At 40.4% G+C, this 25937-nt stretch overlaps 1 protein-coding gene across 12 annotated transcripts in view; it reads left to right on the top strand.

Annotated features, from left to right (window-relative positions):
* The first annotated feature begins 1153 nt into the window (after positions 1-1153).
* LUC7L2 (LUC7 like 2, pre-mRNA splicing factor) overlaps positions 1154-25937 on the top strand; it is a 64507-nt gene continuing 39723 nt past the window's right edge. Inside the window, exons 1-4 of one of the 12 annotated variants that reach the window (XM_063708800.1) lie at positions 1874-2001; positions 4849-4932; positions 16119-16189; positions 17778-17872. In XM_063708800.1, coding sequence (XP_063564870.1) covers positions 4895-4932; positions 16119-16189; positions 17778-17872 — 204 coding nt within the window. In that variant the 5' untranslated portion in view covers positions 1874-2001; positions 4849-4894. The other 11 variants (XM_063708801.1, XM_019031188.4, XM_055393215.1 and 8 more) reach the window with 11 other exon arrangements.

Below are 25937 nucleotides of genomic sequence, written 5' to 3' on the forward strand. Positions count from 1 at the left end.
ATTTTGGGACTATTACTACTATTCATGTTTTTTATTGATCTGCTAATAACAGTTCCAAGGCGATGAATATACAGTGTTAATGGAACACAAATCTCTATTATTTCCTTTCAAAGTATCCAGGAAGTGCCTGTCCTCTTAAACATTTGATTTTATTAACCCATTCATTTTTCTTACAGTTTTAAATTCCTTTTTAGGCGATGAATATACAGTGTTAATGGAACAGAAATCTCTATTACGTCCTTTCAAAGTATCTAGAAAGTGCCTGTCTTCTTAAACATTTGATTTTATTAACTCATTCATTTTTCTTACAGTTTTAAAATTTTTAAGCAACCTTTCTTCCTGCACACTGACCTATGTCTTACTTAAGGAATTTTTTTTTTTTAGAAGTCGTCTCGCTCTGTCGCGCAGGTTGCAGCGCAGTGGCGTCATCTCGGCTCACTGCAACCTCCGTCTCCCGGGTTCAAACGATTCTCCTGCCTCAGCCTCCCGAGTAGCTGGGGAGGCGCCCGCCACCACGCCCGGCTAATTTTTATATTTTTAGTAGAGACAGGGTTTCACCATGTTGGCCAGGCTGATCTTGAACTCCTGACCTCAGGCAATCCGCCTCCCTTGGCCTCCCAAAGTGCCGGGTTTACAGGCGTGAGCCACCGCGCCGGGCAAGAAATTAATATTTTACTAAAACAGTTTTTAGAAACACCAGGGAAAGGCTCTGGGCTAAGTATTTTATTCCAGTTTGTTCTCACAGCCACGCCATAGCAGACGTGTGACCACCTCCACCAGCCCTACGAGGGGTAGAACTAAAGCCAAGGCCCCAGTCACGGGCCGGGCTTCAGAATCCAGGCTTCCCTGCGGCCAGCGCCGCTGGCTCCCTGCTCCGCGAGATCGCATCCCCAGTAGCTGAGAATACGCTGAGTGTTTATGGTTTCACATTCAGACTAAGCCGCCCGCGACCTTGTAGGTGAAGATGAATCCGAATGGGTCGGCGCGCCTGTTTCCTAGGGTACTGCTTTCGGGCGCTTTCTCCTGAAGTTGACACTTCCCAGCCGAGGAGCCTTAAAGCCCCACGCAGCGGAAGGAACACGGCCCCGGCGGCGGCGAGACAGGACTGCTCCCGGCCGGGAAAGGCGCACGAGAACCAGGACGCGTCCACGCCACTCGGGGCGGGCGTTCGCCCAGAGCACGCCCACCTCAGACGCCAAGGAGGCTGACCGCAGTCAGGTCGACGATGGGCATGGTCTCTTCTTACTTTCCGCCCAGGCTAAGCCTCTAGCGCATTTTGCTAATTTGGGTCTGAATCGCCATCACCGCGGGCAGCGCAGCCTTAGCCGCCAGCCCTACAGCCGGGAGGGAATGTAATGTAAGGTTTGGCGCCTCGGGGCGGATCCGGCTTGCACAGTCAGTTAAGGAACCAGAGTATCGCGAGATCCGGGGTAAAGGGGCGGGAGGAGCGCGCGTGCACGCGCCCAGAGCCGTTAGGGTGGAACTCCACTCGGGCGGGGCGGGCGGAGTGATACAGCTGGACGCCAGTTGGTGGAGCTCCCGCGGGAAACGACTGAGCGCGAGGAGCGTGCGCGCTTCCGTCGTGGCGACGGTGGCGGCGAGCGGCGTCAGAGCTTGAGGGGGGGTTGACGGCTTCTGGCGGGTGGCGGTGTTGAAGGCGAGAGCTTGCTTGGCCCGTGTCGCTTCTGTCCCAAGAACCGGACGGAGAGTGAGGGCACGAGGGTCGCTGTCGGGGGCTGTCGTCTTCCACGTACACGTCGTCGTGAGGAGCGCAGTCCGGACTCTTCCCGCAACCCCTCCGGCTCCCTTCCGCACGCCTCGAGGCGGCGGCGGCCACCGAGACAGCAGCGCACCTTTCCCCATCCCTTCCCCTTATCCCCCAGCCCAAAAGGGCCCGGTCTGCGCCCCACCCCCGCCCGTCCGCCCGCTACGCCGCCGCCATGTCGGCGCAGGCCCAGATGCGCGCGATGCTGGACCAGTTGATGGGCACCTCCCGGGACGGTAAGTCTCTGCCAGGGCCCTGGGGGTGGGGGAGGGGACGGGGACGGCGAAGGGAAGGGGTTCCGAGGGCGCACCTGGGCGCGCGCGTGTGGCTGAGTAAGGGGCTCCCAGATTGGTAACACGAGGTCCCCGTCCCCCGTCCCATCCAATCAGGGCTTGGCAGGCGGGCAGGGGGGGCGGTGACCATGCGGATTGGCGGGAACTGCTGCCAATGGGGTGAGGCGGGGCCTGGAGGCAGAAAGGAGAGTTTGTGCTTTTAATGTTGACTTGGCTGAGACGGGAGAGCCCGCGTCTCTGTTGCGTAGTTGGGGGGCCCGTTTTGTCGCTGGTTAGGTACCTGCGGAAAGCTAAGGCCTCCACCCCCGATATAATTCCTTAACCCAGAGCTTTGGGATCATCCCTCGCCGCCGTCCTCCAGAGTACCTAGAGAGAAGCTTCCCCCTCCTCTTCCTGGGTCAGGAGGAAGCCTTTATTACTAACCCAGTCTCAGAGGTGCACCCTCGAGCCCCACAGAAACAACCATTTTTATGGAGAATCTGACCCAAACCATGGTTTCTTAAGTGGGTGTGTTTGGCCCCATTTTGTGAGAAGGAACATGTTATGGCCTGTTTTTCCGAGAGACCTCCATTTTGTTAGACAATTTAATAGAGGCTTTGTTCAGTAAATATTGACAAATGTTGCATGTCCCTAACAGAACGATTTTGAAAATTTGGTACCCAGTGAAGTAGAATAGAGGAGAACAAAGATCCTTTCAGGCGCTTAGTTTAGAATCTGTATAGAGAGCCCTTAATTGCTGGATTATCCTTTGTCATAAAGAGAATTTCTAAATAAAATGATGAAATGCTGTTGCTTTTTTGGTGATGATAATTAGTAATGTACTCTCAAATTCAACTTAAATACATTCAAATATGTAGGAAAGGTCTAGTTCATTACTTTCTTAACACAGCAAAATCCTTGGTAGTTTTTGTGTTGCTTCTTTAGGCAGATAGTTTCTTAGCCACTAAGGAAATGCTTTTTTTCTTGAGAAGTTATTTAAGTGTATTGATTTAAGAGAAAAGGCACATCTTAAATTTAGTTTTTAAGTTACTCTTAATTTACATGAGTGCTTTACAGCAAAATACAAGTAAATTTTAAAAACTTTATTGCATTCAAATCTTTCAGCAGTGCATAGAGTGGCTTTTCAGTGTTCACATTTTCAGTTTTAATAAAAACCCATATTGGGAACTTTTATTTGTAGAATATATAGACAAATAGGTGTAGATGGCAAACCTACTTGTGGTTGTGTAGAGAGGAAAGATTGGGAAGGAAATGAGTTTTGTATGGAAAGTTAACATTAACTTAAAATGCCACTGGAGAAACTTTTAACTGTTATCATTTCTCACGTTTAGATAAGAATGGTTACTTTATCACTGCAGCATGTCTTAACATTCCTCCTTTTCCAACATAAGAGAGGGTATTGGGAACGGGTTTCATTGGATCCTAGCTAACAGAATAACTAATCTGTGTAATAAAATTAAGTTATTTAAGACGTGCTTTACATGATCCTTTTTTAATCCTTGATGGATACCATTTTTGGGATCTTCTTCATGGATTGGATTTCTTAGTTTTACTGGGAGGGTAGTTGGATCAAGGTAAACCATCTCCTGATAAGTTTCTGAATTAGGCAGCCCGTTTAGTATTGCAAAGCTAAATTTAAATATATATATTTCTGTGTGTGTAGTCAGCAGAAACATGGATTTCTTAAAATCCACTTTGTGTATTTTTTTATGTGTCTGTTACTGGATTTTTTTTTTTAACCTTCAGACTTAGAGGATTTATGATCGAACTCATATTTACGAGTCCACAGTATTGTTTAGCTGAAATGACTGGATTTTCACTGCTGTATTGGGTTAGAAGTAAAAAATATACTACTTTCAAGGAAAAATAATTGAGTGAAGTTTTTTTTAGATATCAAAATTAATTCTATATATGCAAAATAATCAGAACATTCTTTTTTTCTTACTATTTAATGAGTTTATATATATCATTTATGATTCAGGACTTTTAATAATTAGGATTGTTCTTTTTTAGCATACAGTCAACTTCAAGTTACCCAGGGATAGGGGAACATGGAAACGTCCCCTGAATAACACCATGTAATTTGAAACCATTTAATGGGAACCCTTGTATTGGACACACAAACAGCCTATGGGAACGCTGTTGGGTGTCTTTGGCACTAAGAGGTGGAAATGGGTATCCAGGAGGTGGGAGAGAGATGGAAAAGGTAGGTAGGAGGGTATTTAAGGCAACTCTGTCCTTTTTTTTTTTTTTTAAATTCCAGAGACTGTAAAGCAGCTACTCTCTTTTTTGGAAGTGGGGTTCAAGGTGGCAGTGACCCCCTCCACTCTTAGTGTCCTGTCCGTGAAGGAATCTGAAGTGGCACAGAGTCCTGGGGCTTTGGGAAAACATTACCTCCTCACCCCCTCAAGGTTTCTTCCCCCTCCCCTTCCTGACAGTTTTTAATTAGTTCCTTTTAAAATTCATTGGAGATTTAAGTCTGTTAGTTAAATATACCTTAACTTGAATTACATAAAGTAGTTAATCATTTAGATTACCTAAACTTCACTGGAATCCTTAGGAGTAGGAATTTTGTTAGCAGGGAAATGGAGAGGTAATTTTGGATCACTGGGCACTTCAAGAAAGGACATTCCTGGGTGAGTGGTGGAAGTTGGGGGCTTTAGACAATCTGAGGGCAGCATGATGGTGCCGGGAGGCTGGGCAGGGGGACTGCCAGGAGGTGGGAGAGAAATGCATAAGGGAGGTGGGAGGGCCAAAGACAAACTCTGCCTTCTTTGCAATTTTGCCTAGGGCCCTGGTGGTGGCAACCGCCTGTGTGCCACTGAAAATCGTGCCGATGCCTGGCATACTGCATAAATGGAAGCAGGGTACCGCGTGAGTTGAAACATTGGTCACACTATATAAAGTTTGTATATGTGAATCAGTGTAACTCATACCCATATAACTGGGGGTCTGACTGTATTTGGATTTTTCTGATAAGGCATCATGGGCTAAGGAAAAGAGCACTGGGCTGAGACTCAGGAGACCTGGTTTCTAGCCCCAGCTGTACCTCTAATTGTAACCTTGGGTAAGTCACTTAACCTTTTTTGCCTCAAGTTAAATCTGTAATTTGTTATATGGGAAACCAAATAATTTCCTATGTTATACTCAGAAATGTTGAAAAATAAATATATTTTAAGTTTTTTTAGAAAGGAGGAGCTATAAGTAGATAGTAATTACTAGTATCTTATTTTATCTCGTTTATGATTCATTACGTTTTATAAATATCTTTCTGTTTTAGTTGTTAGTATTAGCAGAGGGGAGAGGGATAATTTATTTTCCCTGAACATATTCATTCTATTTGAAAGCAGGGAGGAGGTGCACAGGAAAATCCAAGAAACAGTTTGAGAATTGTCTGTGTGACAGTTGGAAGAACCCAGTACCCTCACACAGACTGTGATTTTTGCTCAGTTGCATTAATTGCAAGGATGTTCCTTAGCTAAAGCCCCTTTGCCAACAAACACAGTTTGGTCATAAGTCTCTAGTCTTGATCCCAGGAAAGTCTGGGAAGGTGCAAGCAATAAGAATTAAATAAAATTGAGGGCGTGGATTTAGATTACTTTTTTTTTTTTTTTTTTTTTGAGAGACAGGGTCTCTGTTGCCCAGGCTGGAGTGCAGTGGCACGATCTCGGCTCACTGCTACAACCTCCACCTCCTGGGTTCGAGTGATTCTCCTGCCTCAGCCTCCCGAGTAGCTGGGATTACAGGTGGCTGCCACTACGCCTGGCTAATTTTTGTATTTTTAGTAGAGACGGGGTTTCTCCATGTTGGCCAGGATGGTCTCGAACTCCTGACCTCGGGTGATCCACCATGCCCAGCCTAGATTACATTTTAAGCTTAGAAATTAGGTAAGTTATAGAAGGTAGTTCTGAGGGTTCTGTATCTCTTAATTGCTTATACCTTTAAATGGGAGCAGAGACCACCTTCGAAAGATTAAAATAGGCAGGAATGGCAGCGTGCCCTCCAAAACAACAAGTAGACTAGGAATGTTAGATAGAATTTTATAGCATCATTAATTGTCCCTTATGGTTAGGGACTGTTTTGGGCAAGTTAAAACTTTCAATAATTTTAACTATTTTAAATGTTAATCTTTCTAAATTGTAGGATATACTTCCTCAGTTAACATATTAATCATAATATTTTTGCTGATCAGTTGTACAGTAGTTATAGTTTGTGGGATATAAAACTGAAAGGATACTCATCCTCATACCCAGGAAAATACTGTTAAGAAAGCCATTTTTACCTGTTGCTAATGTAAGGTTAGTAGTACATAACCGTGTAATCTGTAAGATAGTATGACATTTCTGCCTTTCTGCAAAATTACTGAATCAAAGTTTGAAGTAGTGCGTTCTTTAATGGATTTTATTTATAAAATCATCTTTACTGTGATCTGTGTTCCTTGACTTTTCATCAACATTGAAAACATTTTCTCTTAATTTTTTCTCATTAACATAATGAACCATATTCATTTCTTGGTCAGTTGTGAGCCATTCTTTTATTCCGCTTGGATTGTTCATTTTAAGTGAAGGAGGCGGAGCCTTTAATGTATATGCAGACATTTTTTAAATAATAACAGGATATTTCTTAGTCTAGAGCTTGTAAATTCTTTAATATAAGGAGTTTTCTAGGATGAAACAGTAGTTTCTCTGAGTTTCAGTGAACTATTTAACTTTATCAGAGTTTCAGGCATATCCAAAACACTGAAAGCACCTGCATAGTGAATCAATGAAAAAAGAAAAGTTTTCCTAATTTTGCATTTTGAACTCTGAATAATATTTCTATCTACACAGCAGCCCAGAAAACAATAAAAGTATCACTTCATATAACATTGCATCGTTCCTGGATTCTCTACAGTTGTTTAGTTCTCCTCAAGTAAGCATATGCTTCTGAGACATTCTTTTACTTCAGGTAAATATAAGCAAAACAAAGAAAAATCATTTTGTCTATTTCTGCATCAGTTCTATAAGGAGCAAGTCAATTATTTTCGTTTAGGTTGGATGTTGTCATATAAGGATAGATGGCAGTGTTCAACGTGTTCAAGATGGGTAGTAGGAATTCAATGGCCATGAGGTGTCATGGATCAAGGTCAGGTTTAGTGAATCAGGTACTCTTCAGTAACAGGTGGTTCATACAAAGCATTGAAGCTTAAAGTTGCTGTGAGTTCAGCAAGCAGGAGGGTTGAGAAGACAGGCAGATGGTTTAAAACTAAAGGTCAATAAGTGGGCAAGACTAGTTAAATGAGGCAGATACTCCCCAAAGATGGAATTCCAGAAAGGTGCTTGAAAAGGACTGAATTCTTAAAGCCTACTGCTGTTAGTATGTAGAGTTCTTGAGGAAACAAGCAGTTTGGCATAACTTAATCTACTAAGAAACTATAAGAAGATGAAGGAAGTTGGAACATCTTACTGGAAAAAGAATGAGGGAGTGAATGAGGGTAAGTTTCTGACTGGAATCTTGTGAATTCAAAACTTGCAGAAAAGCTATTCTGTTTCCTTTTTGTTTAGGTTCTCACGCACTAGCAGCTGCTAGAATAGATATTGGAAGGTAGGGCCAAAATAGGTCGGTTATTCAGTTTTGCAAGATTATTGAGGATATAGAGAAATTAATTTGTGAAAACTCTGAAATCATCTGCAGCTCCATGTTTTTGTTTGAACTGAATAACTTAGGACTTTGAGAAGTCAAAGCCGTCAGAAAGTAACATGAAGTCCATTCAACTGAATAAATGTCATATTTTGCTATTAGCATAGAAAAGAATCTTTAAAACTTCTTTCCAAAAAGCACTCAGTATTGACCCATATGTTCCAGTGTAGTTGTGAACCATGTACAACTGATATTTGACTAATCTGACTCAACATGTAAGGAATTTAACCAGCTGCCCTTGCTGAATCTTGTCTCCTGAATATGGTAAATGGTTTTTGTTTTTAATCTTAATACCTTAGATTTCTGCAGACCCCAGTTTTCTCTTTTAGAGTTAACTGGTAATTATTGGATAGTATCTATAATATACCTGGCTGTTCTGTTCTGTACTGTGCCCTAGTATTAGTTTAAATGGTAGACTTTTCTTTTAAAGTAACTTTAATAGTTTAACTAATAGTTAAAGTTACTTGAAGGTATGTTTTAGATCAGGGCCTGGCACTATGGCCTCCTGCTTTTGGTAAATAAAGTTTTATTGGAACACATCCATGCCGATTCATATACATATTGTCTATGGCTGCTTTGGCTTACGACAGCAGAGCTGAATGGTTGCTACAGAGTCATATGGCCCTAACAAATGGTAAAACATTTACCATTTGACTCTAACAAAAGCTTGTTGATCACCATTCTGGTTTAGTTATTCTAAACCAAGTGTGGTCCTTGGAGCAGCAATTCAGCATCACCTCAGCATCACGTCGTATTGTTAGAAATGTAAATTCTTAGACCCACCTACTGAGTCAGAAATTCTGGGTATGGGCCCCAGTAATCCATGTTTTTAGAAACCTTCCAGGTGATTCTGATACACATTAAAAGTTTGAGAAACCCTCTTCTTGATCAGTGTTTCCCAAATGTTTGTCACACTTATTGCCTTTATTATTATTTATTTTTATTTTTATTTTTTTGGAGACAGAGTCTCTGTCACCCAGGCGTGAAGTGCAGTGGCCTGATCTTGGCTCACTGCAACCTCCGCCTCTCGAGTTCAGGCGATTACCTTAGCTTCCCGAGTAGCTGAGATTACAGGCATGCACTGTCATGCCCTGCTAATTTTTGTATTTTTTTAGTAGAGATGAGGTTTTGCCGTGTTGGCCAGGCTGGTGTCAAACTCCTGACCTCAAGTGATCTACCTGCCTTGGCCTCCCAAAGTGCTGGTATTACAGGCGTGAACCACCATGCCTGGCCTTGCCTTTATTATTTTTTACTGTTTTCTGTTTATTTAATATTTTCCTTTATGTCAACTCACTTTCTAAAAATTTTAAGTTAATTTTAAAATGAAAGTTTATACCACCATAAAAATAAATACAATGAAAACAAAATGGTGTACTATATAACTAGACTCTTGTCACTTAGGGTTCCTGTGCTAAAAATTAGAAGTTGTTAAATTTATTAAACAAGTACTGTTGCAAAATGGGAACTTTTTTTCTTGACTTAATCGTGATTAATAATTTTCTTACTGAGTGGTATTTAAAATGTTGTGTTGGCAAAATCATGTAACACCTAAAGTCATCTTTTGTGCAAATCTCATACTTTGGAAATTACTGTTCCAGGGGGTATTCATGTGAAAGGAAAGCTGTTTGAACTATATATATACCCAAGCCTGTAAGCAGAAATGACTGGACAGAAATACAAGCCTGTGAGACAGAGAGATCTAGGAGATCCCTAGAGAGGTCCATCTAGACCTCTAGGATGAAATTACCTCATTTAGCTCAATTTCTCACCTCTCTTTTAGTGCTTTGGTCCACGGGGGTCAGTGGTTCTGCAGGATTTCACCAACTGGTTCCACAGTGGGAATGTGAAGAGGTACCTGGCTGTGGGAAAAGCTGCTTATCAAAGAGAGGCCTGATAGAAGTGCTAGGGAAAGTGGCTGTGAGTCTGCATTATGGACGGGAGCAGAGCGGCAGGGCATGTTGCTAGGACTAAGCAGTCGATTCACGTGAGTCTGGACACCATGTATAAATATTTTGAAAACTTCCTGTTACAATTTAATTTACTCCATTGTGTTAGAGGGAGTGCTTCCCTGCACATGGTGTTCTGTATATTTATTGGTTGATGTGCTTTAGGGTATAGTAATTATTTATAGCAATAGATTGATACCCAGGTTGCAGAGTTGCTTTAGTTATATCTTTATTTCCTTTTCTTAGAGATTATAGACATAATTTGCTTCTGTCATCTTTTGACCAAAAATCTAATGGGAATGAAGAATTACACTTGAATGTTTATTTTTAAGTAATAAGTTCTGTGATACTGATTATAGGTGTCTGCATTTAAAAAAGTGTTTTAAAAAGTACAGAGGTCAAACAAGCATCTATATGATTGAACAAATGTTATTTCATATATTTCTGTCAAATTTTAAAAAATGGATAAAGAGGCTGGGCACTGTGGCTCACGCCTGTAATCCCAGCACTTTGGGAGGCCAAGGTGGGTGGATCACCTGAGATCAGGAGTTCAAGACCGGCCTGGCCAACATGGTGAAACCTGTCTCTACTAAAAATATAAAAATTAGCCAGATGTGGTGGTGGGTGCCTGTAATCCCAGCCACCCGGGAGGCTGAGGTTGGAGAATTGTTTGAACCCAGGAGACGGAGGTTGCAGTGAGCCCACATGGTGCCAATGCACTCCAGCCTGGGCGACAAAGTGAGACACCGTCTCAAAAAAAAAAAAAAAAAAAAGTAAAAAGTGCATAAAGCATTACAAATAAAATCTTTTGTGGTCCCCTTCACGGTCTCAGTCCTTTCCCCAGAGGCAACCCTTTTTGTAAATTTGTTGCATATTCACTGTGAGGCAGTATTTCTGCTGTGTTGTTTAGTTTTAAGGCTCACGTCTCCTTCATGGTGATCTGTTTTTCATTTTAACTTCTTCCTTTATCATTGGGTTGTCTATCACCTCTGTCCCTTGATATTCTCATCTTTTTTTTTCTTTTTTATTTCTTTCCCTTTGGATTTGGGGAGGCTCTAGTTGGCTTCTGTAGCTGTCACCAGCTGATGAGAACTTGTCTTTTTTAATAGATAAATCAGCCAGTTACTTTTTCTTTATTTTCAGCTATTGCTTGATAGCCAAAGATAGCTTTCGTTACTTCTAATTTTGTATATAGAAAGTTCTGGATGATAGAAGGCACCAGCTATCCAGAGTGCAATTGTTACTATGTCAGAATTGCAGCTCTGCAAGTAAGTATCAAAATATAAAATTTAGCAGGCTGCAACTTTTTATGCCATGTATCTTAAAATAAATTCTATATAACCTATTTTAGGACTTAATGTTAAAGTAACTATTCAGGCTTTTCTGATGTCTCTTGTAAATTTAAGAAGAGGAATAGGCTGATAGATTTCCTAAAGCAGGTACCCCCCAAAACATGATGGCATTGATCCCTGCCAGCTGCCAAAACCCTTTGCTTGTATTAATATAATGAGAGAAGATAGGTGCAGGGCATGGAATAGAGCCTTGGAATGGAGATTCTTTAGTATTCCTGTTCTCACATTTTCATCATCACCATTCTGGTTAGCTTCAAAAGATCCTACAAGGTTTTTCTTCTACTAACAAGGCTGTTTCCCAGTCTCATTCTTATGATCTTGTGATATGGATTTTCACAGACAAGTGGGCCAGATTTTTAACATTTTAAAAACATTATTAATCTTTGATCATATCCAGCAAGAATGAACTTGTTCTGGAGATTTCTTCTACAATGGGCATTACAGTTTTAAAATGTTTGGCTTGTCATGGGGATTATGGTGGGGAGTGATACTGGTACCTATTTCTGATTATAAACTTATGGGACCATATGAACCAGAAGATTAAGAAGGATAGCTTTTCTGAGCTGTATAGCACCCTTGTGTTTACATTTTCTGGAGGAAAGGAAAGCTGCTTTGTTTTATTAGGAATGACTTGATGTCACATTTGGAAGGCAGACTGTCATAATTGTTTTTTCCCGTTGCCATCTTTGGCATAGTACTCTTTCTTCCCTTTCCTTATGTAATAAATATATGCCTGGAAAGTTTTACATAGATCAAGACATATTAAATGTTTTCAAAGCATCTGTATTATTATGTTAAGACATGGTGATGAGTCCTTTTGTAAAATGAGCCCTATACTTTGGATGGTTTAAATATACAGTGGGTTAGACTGAGTGTATATATTAACAGGGGAACATGTAGCAAGGGAGTAATGTTTTTTTAAAAGGTTAATTACAAAAGGATTTGTATAGGTGGATTTTAAGCTGAATTCTAAAGGAACAACAAAGGTAGGTGGGAGAAGTTGGTAGAGTGGGTGAGAAAGTTTGAGGAAGATGTAAAAATGATCAGATTGGCTCCTTAGTATAAGAGTTACTGTGCAGCAGTAGTCATCGCTTTTACTTTGATTCCACATGAAGACACAAGGGTTTTTTGTTTGTTTGGTTTGAGACAGAGTCTTGCTCTGTGAGCCAGGCTGGAGTGCAGTGGTGCTATCTCAGCTCACTGCAACCTCCAACTCCCAGGTTCAAGCGATTCTCCCACCCCAGCCTCTGTAGCTGATATTACAGACCTGTGCCACTACACCCAGCTAATTTTTATATTTTTAGTAGTGACGGGGTTTCACCATGTTAGCCAGGCTGGCCTTGAACTCCTGACCGCAGGTGATCTGCCTGCCTTGCCCACCCAAAGTGCTGGGATTACAGGCATGAGCCACTGTGCCCAGTGACACAAGGTTTTACTTGTGCACTGCTTTAGATCTCTTCCTGCCCTGGACTAGACTAGAAATTGGCCATGGATCTTTATACAGTTCCCACATTATTACGTGAACTCAGCAGCTTATGTTGGAAGAAATGGAGGGAAGAAATTGGAGGGAAAAAGAGGGAGGAACGTTTCTCTGCATTTAGGGATTCAAGGGGTCAGGAAAACAAGCTTTAAGCTTTTGGTTGTACACCTCTCTAGCTCTAGCTTTCCTTTCACTGAGGGGTTATGGATCTTATTTCAGAGGGAAGGAAACTGTCCTGTCCCAAGCCCACTGTGACACGTGACCCTTAACTGGTATACCTGTGGGGAGGGCTTCAGTTGCCACCCTAGAGAATGTGGGAGGGCTTCCCTTCCCCTGCCCCCATTTGTAGACATGGGAGTGTCTCCATTGCTTTCTATGCTGTTGCATTTTCTCCTCCCTCCTTGTTTTCCCTAAGCTAAGCTCTAAGCTAATTCTGTACAAAATACTGATTGTTTTTGTAAATTGCTTGCCATGAATGCCTGATAATGTACAGTGAAATAGGATTCTGCATAGCATTAAATATGTCAAATATTACAAACTTAAAGGTTCTTTTGAAATTACAATACTAAACTCAGTTCACTTTTGCTTAGCCTTCACAGTTGTTGATCACATAGCATGGTCATCCACTCACAGCTTAAAAAAATACAGGGAGCATCGGAGAGAATGGGTAAAGTAAAATTTTGATGTTTTTAAAATAGCACCTAAATCTATGAAAGTTGATTTGGTTTCTTGTTTGTATGGGAGGGAGAGGGTGGGTAGTACTGGGGGGAGGGGGCGGATATTGGGAAGATAGCATGCAACGTATAAAATCATGTCAGATACTACCTAGGCTAAGGTTGTAATGTTACTAATAAAATTTAAGTGTTAATATAAGTTTCAGAAAAGGCAGGACCATAGAATGGCAGTGTTGGGAATTACAGTGGGCTTATTTTTTCCCTCCTGATATATGGAAGGGGATTTTGAGAATAGCAGTATTTGAGTAAAATTTAGAGAGGAGGCCTCTTTTTAAAGTGACCTGTCTATGTTCCCTGAGGGGAACTGACTGCCTTAGGCTCTGATACATTGGTGACAGACCTGGAGATGAATAATACGCATCCTCATTTTTATTGTATACTTGTGACTCAGGTGTTCTCAAAGATTATAATTCATGAAACTCATGAAGGTGTTGAACAAAAGAGGGAGGAAAGAGAGTTGTTGCTTGGTAGATAATTTGGTAGAAATAGGAATTAATAGAAAAGTTGATGTTTCTATTAAAATGGAAAACACCTCACTTGCTAGAGTTCTAAATCAAGTTTCTAATTCTAAAAACTTGGTTGTGTAGTTAAGTACAAGGCCTGAATAACTACTGTAGAGGTTATAGGACAGAGAGATCTCCATGTTTTTATAGGTGGGATATTTTTTGTTGTTGACAGAAGTAACTTCGCCTGATCTCTGTTCCATTATTTTAATTTTTTTTTTTTACTTTATACACTAAAAATTTGGATTAAAAAATGAAAAATGTAAGAAATCAAATGTTACTCAAAAAGTGTTGTTCTGATCCCAACTCTGCAATTCTACATGAAGACATTTGCCAAAGCCAGATATGGTTTACATACTGTTCCCCCAAACCTTCTTGCTCTTAAAAGCTTTGTCAAAGCTATTACTCCAGGTTGTAGTGCTTTTTTTTCTACTTTACTTTGATCTAAGTCCTATCTTTGCTTCAAATTTTGGCTACTTATTGCATGAAGCTTTTTCCAATATCTCCATTCTTGGTGGTAATTTTAGTCTAAGAATTCCTGAAGTACTACCTAATTGAAACACACATTTGATACTTGGATCATGTTATCTTGTATTATAACTTATTACTCCATTAATATATCCTCGGCCGGGTGCAGTGGCTCCTGCCTATAATCCCAGCATGTTGGGAGGCCGAGGTGGGAGGGTCATTTGAGGCCAGGAGTTGGAGATCAGCCTTGGCAACATAGTGAGACCCTGTCTCTACAAAAAAATTTTAAAAATTAAAAAAATTAATATGTCCTATTTCTTTAGCAAAATCATTGGCTCCTTGAGGGGAGAGAGCTTGTCTTATATGCCCCTTTGTAATTCCATTGCCTAGCACAGCAGATGTTGTCACTAATAGGTTTGATTCTGTGATTTGGATCCAATGTCATTGTGACAGGATACTTTTCCCCCCATAATAGGTTATTTTTATATGACTTTATGCCCACAAAACCCAAAGATAAAACACATTAAATTGAAAATTATTTCTTGTATTATAAGGTGATTTGGTTCCTATTTGTAGTTCTTTCTTCTTCTTTTTATAAAATAGGTGCTGTTTTACCTAGTTTCTTATGAAAAACATGGTTTGGGCCAGATATCTTGACAGAAACCAAATTACCAGCATTTTTCTTTTAAAAATTATTGTTGGTTTAGCTGAATTGTACTTCCATGGAATAAGCCCAAATAAATTTGTTAAGTACTGCATGGTTATGCAGCCAGATTGTTTTGAAATGTCAACCTTAAAGTCCCCAAGGCAGAACTTTAAAAATATCAATAAACAGTCAGTTGCTATTCTCTCTCAGGGTATTTCTGTATCTCAAATTATTAAGCGTTTTATTATTTCATTGTTTTAAAGATTTCTATAATGGCTGCTATTTGATAGCTGTATTTGTTGTGTTTGCTACAGTTATCAAATATTTATGGAGCACCCATTCATTTGCGGTGAGGAGTTATTTTAAAATGTTTTTTGGCATTTATAGAAACAGATTCTGATCTTAAAAGCTCACCAGGGAAAATATGTACAACTATTATGTATCCATAAAAATTTTAAAAAACACAAAGAAGCTCACCAGAGATACTGCCTGGTTTGCTATATTCCTGTTAGGAATTCGTTCATATTTTAACTGATAGCTGTGTCTTCAGGGCACAATTAACTTAATATTTGAATATAAGTTGTTAAGCACAAATCAGTTACTCTACCTGATGAAATGTTTGATTAGTAAAACTTCATGAATACTGATTTTATTCTAAGGCCTGAGCCATTAGTTTAACAAAGCACTGAAATGATTCTGCTGTTGCCATTACCAAAACATTTAGATACTTTTAACAGGAAGACTATTAGATACATAAGGGATTTTTTGTTTTGTTTTGTTTTTGTTTCAACTTTAAAATTTTATCATTTTAAAATTGCTTAATATAATTAGGGTACAGATTTAAAATGAAATTTCTTAAATGGTAGGAAGCAAAAAGCCTCTAATTAAATAGCATTGACATTATGATATGAGCTTATCATAGCACCATTCTAACATGAGCTTGAGGTCCTCACCAAAGTCTTGATGAAACATACTTTTTAAAGAAATAATTTTTTAAAACCCCACTTGGCTCAAAGACATTGTCCAGAGCTCCAGCTTTGGACTTTTACCTGTAGTCAGTCATACAATTATCTGGGGTTATACTTGTTAAGTCAGTATTTAAAAAAATGAAACACCCTGATTTTGTTCACTTTTGTTTTTATATAAAAGAATCTTTACAGTCAACATGTACTTCTAGATGCTGTATTGAAATTGCTGGCAGAGTTTATTCTATACAAAATGAACAATCTGGCCCCTTGTTTTATTTGTAAAGGTTCAATGTATCTATGCCTGCCTACCTCAATCTGCAAGGGAGTGTCAGAAAGGCCCCGCATTCGCCAAGCCGTGAGTTATCGCTAACTTTTCAGATGTGTTAATGAATGTGGAACAAAAGCAGTTGTGTTTAAAAGGAAAAAGGACCATCAAAATAACTTTTATTATAGTAGCAGGCGTAAACACTAAACTGAATATTCCAAATTGTGTCAAAAATAACCTACTAGAGACGAGCTTCTAGAAAACCTATTGTTGAACTGCTCTGAAGCTATCATTTTAACTATAAATTACTGTTGTTAAAATTTTATATACCCTGGTTGCAAATTAGAATGTTTTAAAAATATCTTTAACCACATTAAAACAATTTGAACAAAATCTTACCCCATCTAAAAATGATAGTGTTTAGTTGAATTTAAGTTAAGCTCTTTAGTATATGACCATATGAAGGGGTAAAGTTTTAATCTTTTTTGTTATTTACATGTGAAAATACAGAAACTAAGTGATTGAATCACATCCTACACGAAAGTTTTTGGAGTGCTCCAGGCATATCATGTGAAGTACAGAGGTATTTATATCTCTTTTGGCACCAATAGTTCTTGCTTCAGTAATTCACCAGTAGGTTTTCATTCATCGATAATATATCAGTTTAAGGCTAAAATAAAACACCTACATTTCTTAGGGCTTATCATTCTATATAGAAAGAGGAAACATCCTAATGAGTTTTTTCTTTTGTTTTTCCAAAGAGATTCTAAGCAAAAAAATTTTAACTAACATCTATATTTTGTTATTGGAGCTAGTTACCTTTCTTTTTCTTAGATTCTTTAACGTTTTGAGTAGATAGCCATATTTGATAAGCAGGTTGGATGCTTCTGTTGCTTAGGAGGTAGGTGTATTGTGTTATATGAAGACAGAATGAATTTAAATATACCCAGTTTGGCAGTATAAAAAAGCTCAGACTACATAAAACTTGGAGGTATGGAACCTTTGGACGCATTAAAGTTAACGTTTCATTAGGCAATGTGCCTTTGTTTGACTGGTGTGTAAGTCCTTCTTCCAGGTTTGTACGCTCTTAAACGCGTTATTCTACCCTCTCTAACTCCTCCCAGCAGCAAAAGGGAGACACTTCAGCTGGAACAAAATAGTGGAAGAAATGGCGTCTGGGGTTCAGTGGGGATTCGCAGTGTGTATGCAATGTTTGCAAGATTATTTTTTATGTTTTTCAATTACTGTAAATAAAAATATATCAATGCTTAGTGTCAAGAAGGGAACATTGTATACCAGTATAAACTCTCTTAGTGGGTCTGCAAGTTGCTTAACCTCTCGGGGCCTCAGTTTTCTCATCTGCAATATGAAGGAGTTGGACTTGATAATCTTTAAAGTCCATTCCTGCTCTAAAATCCTATGCTTTTCTGAAGTACTCTATTTAACAGAATGCATTGCTTTCTCACTTTGACTATTTGAATTATGTATGCAGTACACTTACTGCAACTGCATGTTGTCTAAAATAGTTTTTCTATAGGATGTATATAAAAACTAATCCCTCTTGAGCTGATTTATAATGTGTGTATATAGCCACACAAAAAGCTAGTAATAGTAGGGCTCTCAGAAAATACTTTCCAGTTGTCTAACCTTGAATGTTATTAACTCTTCTATATTACAGGAGATACTACTCGTCAACGAATCAAATTCAGTGATGACAGAGTATGCAAGAGTCACCTTCTCAACTGTTGTCCTCATGATGTCCTTTCTGGAACTGTATGTATTTACTAAATGTATTGTTTGATTACTGATATGCTGCAGTAATGAACTACTTGATAAAGTCTTAATTCTGTGTCAAAAGAATTGACTTGTGAGGGGAGATTTGCATCCTTTATTGTTTGTTTATTCAGGATGATTACTTAAATCTTCAGTAATGGGTTTCCTCACAAAAGTGGTTGATAACGTTTTGTTTTATAATTTTTTCCATTCTTCAGAGCAGTTTTTTAAAAGCATGTTTTATTTGGAATACAGAAGTAGTTATATAGCATTTGTACTTTTAGTTCAGAAATAAAATAATTTATTTTTAAAGTTCCTTTTACTGTTAAACAGAGTAGACTTTTATCTAGTACGGTATACATTTTTGTTAAGATTTGTACACATTTGTGGAATCAGTGGGGAAATATATTAGTAAATACTTATATCCACACAGCTTAATTTAGGAGTATTGTCACTTAAAATATTGCTCCTGCTAATAATGTAAAGCTCAATTTAGATTCTATGTCTGCAGAGATGTTGATCTTAGAGTATCATCGTTTTAATTTGGAAGATAAACTGCATGATGATGGACCTGTTGGAATGTGGAACAGAGAATTTGATTCTCTGAATTTTGGATTTGGTTGAAATGATTACAAGTAGCTTCCCTTCATAGCTGCATCTGATGCTGGTGGGGAGCTAGTAGGGGCTAAACCTCGAGCTGGCTTTAGTTCTCATTTGCCAGAAACGACTGAAATGAAGAAAGATTTCTGACTTGCCTTTTCAGAAGCAATGAGTTTCTTAGCCAAATGAGTGGTTTCTTCTTTGATAGGAAGAGTTAAAATTAAGGACATGCCCCAAAGAGATATGTATCAAGGCATATGCAACAGGAAACACCTTTGACTTTTTCCAGGAGGAAAGACAGTTGAAACTATATTATGTTAACGGGAAAAAAGAGCCTAAGTTTATTTTAAAGTATAATACTACAAGGCAAGAAATCCAGTTTCTGAGCACAGGAATTTGGAAGGACTGTGATAGATAATAAATATAATAAACTCTAAACTCTTTATTTATTTATTTATTTTTTCTGATACAGAGTCTTGCTCTGTCACCCAGGCTTGGCGTGCAGTGGCACAATCTCAGCTCACTGCTACCTCCACTGCCTGGCTTCAAGCGATTCTCCTGCCTCAGCCTCCAGTGTAGCTGGAATCACAGGCGCGTGCCACCATGCCTGGCTAATTTTTGTGTGTTTATTTTTATTTATTTATTTATTTTGAGATGGAGTCTTGCTCTTTTTGTCACCCAAGCTGGAGTGCGGTGGCATGATCTTGGCTTATTGCAGCCTCTGCCTCCTGGGTTCAAGCGATTCTCCTGCCTCAGCCTCCCAACTAGCTGGGATTACAGGTGCCCACCACCATGCCCAACTAATTTTTGTATTTTTAGTAGAGATGAAGTTTCGTCATGTTGGCCAGGCTGGTCTCGAACTTCTGACCTCGTGATCCACCTGCCTTGGCCTCCCAAAGTACTGGGATTACAGGCATGAGCCACCGTGCCCGGCCCTAATTTTTGTATTTTTAGTAGAGACGGGGTTTCACCATGTTGGTCAGGCTGGTCTTGAACTCCTGACCTCTTGATTTGTCCACCTCAGCCTCCCAAAGTGCTGGAATTACAGGCGTGAGCTACCGCGCCTGGCTTTCTTTTTTTTGAGACAAGAGTCTTGCTCTGTCAGCCAGGCTGTGAACACTGCCCACTGCAGCCTCCACCTCCCGGGCTCAAGAGTTTCTCCCACCTCAACCTCCCGAGTAGGTGGAGCTACAGGCACACACCACCATGCTCGGCTAATTTTTGTATTTTTTGTAGAGACTAGGTCTCACCATGTTACCCAGGCTTGTCTCAAACTCCTGGCTTCAAGTGATCCTCCTGCCTCAGCCTCCCAAAGTACTGGGATTACAAGCGTGAACCACTGCACCTGGCCATAATAAACTCCTTTATCTACTTTCTAACATTTTCGTAATTATTTTATACCATGTGCTATGCTGCATCTGAAATCTATGAAATCTATCATTGTCTATAGTATACTGTGATTCTCCATGTTTAATATTGTATAAAATTTAACTATTTAATTAAAAAAATTTACTTTTAATTTTTATTTAATGGCTAAGTTACTACTTGAGATAAATTTTGAGAACAACATTAACAAAACCACTTGAGGCCAGGAGTTTGAGACTAGCCTGGTCAACATAGCGAAACCCCATCTCTACAAAAAGAATTAAAAAAAAAATTAGCCTGGCATGGTGGTATTTCCTGAAGTCCTAACTGCCTGGGAGGCTAAGACAGGAGGAATGCTTGAGCTCAGGAATTCAAGACTTCAAGTGAGCTGTGATCACACCAGTGTACTCTACCCTGGGCAACAGAGTGAGACCCTGCCTCAAAAAAAAAAAGAAAAAAAAATCAACAGTTACAATTCAGTGTTTTTCATTCTTCATTTAACATCAGAAAAGAAATAGGCATCTTGAACATAAAGAGGTGTAAAGTATCACACTCTGCCCCAAAAAGCATTTGTTCTTTAGGGATTGACTGCTAAGAAGCCATAGCTCTGTAATTATAAGCTATTTGTACATAGGGTGAACTGTTAAGTTTTTCAGGTCCTTAAGGACACCATTGTATGACACTTTAGGAGTCTCACAACGTCCTTTACCTGGTCCTCAAAACTCTGCTTAAATTCTGAAAGATTCACAACTCAAGTAATCCTCCTACTTCAGCCTTCCAAAGCACTAGGACTATAGGCAGGAGCCACTGTGCCTGGCCCTTAACTGTTGATTTTATGATGCTTTTTGTTTGTCGTGTACCTAAAGATTGTATGACTAAAGGTTGCCCTTTAGTTTGTATTTTTAGTAGAGACGGGGTTTCACCATGTTGGTCGGGCTGGTCTTGAACTCTTAACCTCTTGATCTGTTCGCCTCGGCCTCCCAAAGTGCTGGAATTACAGGTGTGATCAGGTGTGCCTAAGATCTGTCACTTGCAGCAGAATATGATTTACCAGTATTTTAGGTTATTTAGAAAAAGAATACAGAAAAGCCAGGCATGGTTGTACATACCTATAGCCCCAGCTAGTTTGGAGGCTGAGGTGGGAAGGTTGCCTGAACTCAGGATTTCAAAGGTAGCCGGGACAACATAGTAAGACTCTGTCACAAAGGAAAAAAGTATCCAGAAATGCATTTCCTGCCTTTTTTTTTTTTTTTCATTATAAAGAGGTTGGAACTTTATATCAAGCACTTAGAGATGGAGAGTGTGATTTCTAAATATTCTCTTCATAATTGACAAGTTAGTTTGGAATTTTTTGCAATTGAGTTTCATGAAAATGCACTTACAACATTTTACCTTTCATTATTCTAGTATAACTATTGCTTTTTTTTTTTTTTTTTTTGAGACAGATACTCGCTCTGTTGGCCCAGGCGGAGTGCAGTGGCATGATCTCGGCTCACTGCAACCTCCGCCTCCAGGTTCAAGTGATTCTGCCTCAGCCTCCCGAGTAGCTGGGATTACAGGCATGCTAATTTTTGCATTTTTAGTAGAGACAGGGTTTCATCTTGTTGGCCAGGCTGGTTTTGAACTCCTGACCTCAGGTGATCTGCCTGCCTCGGCCTCCTAAAGTGCTGGGATGATAGGCCTGAGCCACTGTGCCTGGTCTGGCATAACTAATTCTTAAAATAATAAATTAATCAGGGCTGGGCGTGGTGGTTCACGCCTGTAATCCCAGCAGTTTGGGAGGCCGATCACTTGAGGTCAGGAGTTTGAGACCAGCCTGGCCAACCAACATGGTGAAACCCCATCTCTACTGAAAATACAAAAAATTAGCCGGGCGTGGTGGCCCGCACCTGTAATCCCAGCTACTCGGGAAGCTGAGGCAGGAGAAATACTTGAACCCTGGAGATAAAGGTTGCAGTGAGCCGAGATCACACCACTGCACTCCAGTCTGGGTGACAGAGCAAGACTCTGTCTCAAAATAAATTAATAAATTAATCAGAGGAGGTAAAACAGAACAGAGGGTCAAAATAATTATATGTTTAATGATTTTTATAAGAAATATGAATATTTTCTTTATCTCAGAAAGTTACTATACTTCAAAAGCTTGCGGCTGGGCTCAGTGGCTCATGCCTATAATCCCAGCACTTTGGGAGGCCGAGGCGGGAGGGGGGATCATCCGAGGTCAGGAGTTCGAGACCAGCCTGGCCAACATGTTGAAACCCTGTCTCTGCTAAAAATACAAAAAAAGTAGCCGGGCATGGTGGCGGGTGCCTGTGATTCCAGCTGCTCGGGAGGCTGAGGCAGGAGAATTGCTCAAACCCCGGAGGTGGAGGTTGCAGTGAGCTGAGATTGTGCCACTGCACTCCAGCCTGAGCAAAAGAGCGAGACACTGTTTAAAAAAGTAATAATAAAATAAGAAGCTTGGATTATTTTTCTATTCTTCTAGAATATTTTCATATTGTAGTCTCTCTCTTTTCCTCATTTTGGCCCACTTTCTCCCTGCTAAATTCACTGTAGGTAGTATGCCCTTTCAGATTCAGGCAAAACAAAAAAACCTAAACCAAACTGTCATTTTTTTCCCCCAACACATTTCTTCTGGTACGTATCTTCCCTGAGGAAAGATAAAAAAAATTGACATGCTTTAAAAAATATTTCCATCTAGTTCCTAGTGATCTGGAAAAAAGGTACATGACTAATAATTTATAGTAGACTTTAAATATAAAGCAAAGAAGATGTTAACAGAAACTTGAAATTAAGATCTTAGGACATGGAAAATGTATACTCTCATAGTATGTGTGTTCAAAATTCAGAAATCAGCACCACTAATTTTATGATAGCCCTCATCATAGCGTAACTTTACTGTTGATAGGCCCTCATATCTTCTAGTGTAAAGTCATCATTTTACAGTTCAGAAAAAGTAAGGCTTAGAGAAATTGTGCTGTTAAATGTCTCAATTAAAAAAACCACAGTATTCTATACCATTTAGGAATCTTAAATCTAGAAATACTTAAAACAATTTTTTGTTAGTTTTTTAGGTAATTCAGTTATCCAGGGCAGTGACTTTCAGATGTTTCTGAAACATCCTTGGAAGCAGCTCATGCACTAAGGATTTAGGAGTAGGCTAGTTCGTTCTATTTCAACTCGAATTTTACATATTTTATTTTATTTTATTGAGACAGGGTCACACTCTTGCCCAGGCTGGAGTGCAGTGGTGCCATCTCGGCTCACTGCAACCTCTGCCTCCTGGGATCAAGCAAGTCTCCTGCCTCAGCCTCCCGAGTAGCTGGGATTACAAATGTGCGCCACTAGGCTCGGCTAATTTTTTTTTTCTTTTTTTGAGACAGTCTCGCTCTGTTGCCCAGGCTGGAGTGCAATGGTTTGATCTCGGCTCACTGCAACCTCCCACTCCTGGGTTCAAGTGATTTTCCTGCCCCAGCCTCCCAAGTAGCTAAGATTACAGACACACACCACCATGCCTGCCTAATTTTGTATTTTTAGTAGAGACGGGGTTTTGCCTTGTTGGTCAGGCTGGTCTCGAACTGCTGACCTCAGGTGATCTGCCTGCCTCACCCTCTGAGAGTGCTGGGATTACAGGCATGAGCCACTGCGCCTGGCCTAATTTTTTTTTTTTGAGTCGGAGTCTTGCTCTGACACCAGGCTGGAGTGCAGTGGCACGGTCTCAGCTCACTGCAACCTCAGCCTCCCAGGTTCAAGCGATTCCCTTGCCTCAGCCTCCCGAGCAGCTGGGACTACAGGTGCACCACCAGGCCTGGCTAATTTTTTGTATTTTTGTATTTTAGTAGAGATGGAGTTTCACCATGTTCACTTTCTGAGATAAAGAAAATATTCATATTTCTTATAAAAATCATTAAACATATAATTATTTTGACCCTCTGTTCTGTTTTACCTCCTCTGATTAATTTATTAATTTATTTTGAGACAGAGTCTTGCTCTGTCACCCAGACTGGAGTGCAGTGGTGTGATCTCGGCTCACTGCAACCTTTATCACCACCAGGGTGGTCTCAATCTCCTGACCTCGTGACCCGCCTACCTCGGCCTCCCAAAGTGCTGGGATTACAGGTGTGAGCCACTGCCCCCAGCTAGTTTTTGTATTTTTAATAGAGATTGGGTTTTACCATGTTGCCCAGGCTGGTCTCAAACTCTTGACCTCAAGTGATCTGCCTGCCTAAGCCTCCCAAAAAGAACCAATCTTGAAAAATACTTACAGATAGGGTTAGGGACTTTGATATTGTCGTAGTCAATATTATTGGGGACTTTGATATTGTCACAGTCTTTATTTATTTATTTATTTATTTTTTGAGACAGTCTCTCCCTGTCACCCAGGCTGGAATGCAGTGGTGCTATATTAGCTCACTGCAACCTCTCCCTCCTGAGTTCGAGTGATTTTCCTGCTAGTCTCCCAAGTAGCTACAACAATAGCCATGCGCAGCCACAGCCGGCTTATTTTTGTGTTTGTTTGTAGAGATGAAGTTTCACTTTCACCATGTTGTCCTGGCTGGTCTCACACTCATGGGCTCTAGGGATCCACCAGCCTAGGCCTCTCAAAGTGCTGGGATTACAGGAATTTGGCACCATGCCCAACCTAAAGTAATTAAAGTAAAAATTTATCTGCTTATTTGAAGTGATTAGATGGGATTATTGGTTGTCAGATATTCTGACTGAATTTTATGTTGCCCCAGTAGGTTCCGGGTTTTATCCCAGGTGCACCTTTTATGATTTGAAACTCCTTTTTCTTATTGCTTCCCTGACTCTCTTTTAAAGCCTGATCTAAAAATCAGTTATGTGGGTACATACAAACCCAAACTTTAAAAACTGCTGAAGTATCTTTTTTTTTTTTGGAGGAGTCTCACTTTGTTGCCCAGGCTGGAGTGCACTGGTGTCATCTCAGCTCACTGCAACCTCTGCTTCCTAGGCATAAGCAATTCTCCTGCCTCACCCTTCCAAGTAGGTGGGATTACAGGTGCACGCCACCATGCCTGGCTAATTTTTGTATTTTTATTTTTATTTTATTTATTTATTTTTTTGAGACGGAGTTTTGCTCTTGTTGCCCAGGATGGAGTGCAGTGGCATGATCTTGGCTCACCGCAACCTCTGCCTCCCAGGTTCAAGCAATTCTCCCACCTCAGCCTCCCAAGTAGCTGGGATTACTGGCATGCGCCACCACACCTGGCTAATTTTTTTTTGTATTTTTAGTAGAGACGGGGTTTCTCCGGTTGGTCAGGCTGGTCTTGAACTCCTGACCTCAGGTGATCCGCCCATCTCGGCCTCCCAAAGTGCTGGGATTACAGGCGTGAGCCACCGTGCCCGGCATTTTTGTATTTTTAGTAGAGATGGGATGTCACCATGTTGGTTGGCCAGGCTGGTCTCAAACTCCTGACCTCAGATCCACCCACCTCGGCCTCCCAAAGTGCCGGGATTACAGGCATGATCCACCACGCCTGGCCCTGAAGTATCTTTGGTAGTACATACGTAAAAGCCATGAAAATATGGAAATCTAGAATAAGTGCTGAGAAGTAGACCTGCACAAAATTTTCTCAACCAGCCACTAGAATGTAAGTTCATAAAGGCGGGGACGTTGTATTGTTTACTGCTATATCCGAAGCAATCTAGAACAGGGTCCATTTATTGTATCAAATGAATAATCAGTCCACCCAAAAGTAGAACGCTACATAAATTATTTCAAAAACTAACTTTGAATTTCAAAAATTAATCATTAATGGCAAAAGGGTTACCATTTAATAGATACGGAGCTGGAGAGTATCTTGGCTTTATTGGATTTATTTATTTATTTATTTTTTGAGATGCAGTTTTGCTCTTGTTGCCCAAGCTGGTGTGTAATGGCGCGATCTCGGCTCACTTCAACCTCTGCCTCCCGGGCTCAAGCAATTCTCCTGCCTCAGCCTCCCGAGTAGCTGGCATTAGAGGTGCTGCACGCCACCATGCCTGGCTAATTGTTTGTATTTTTAGTAGAAACGGGGTTTCACCATGTTAGCCAGGCTGGTCTTGAACTCCTCACCTCAGGTGATCCGCCCACCTCGGC

Source organism: Gorilla gorilla, chromosome 6 (genome assembly GCF_029281585.2).
Source record: "Gorilla gorilla gorilla isolate KB3781 chromosome 6, NHGRI_mGorGor1-v2.1_pri, whole genome shotgun sequence".
Taxonomy (NCBI): Eukaryota; Metazoa; Chordata; class Mammalia; order Primates; family Hominidae; genus Gorilla; species Gorilla gorilla.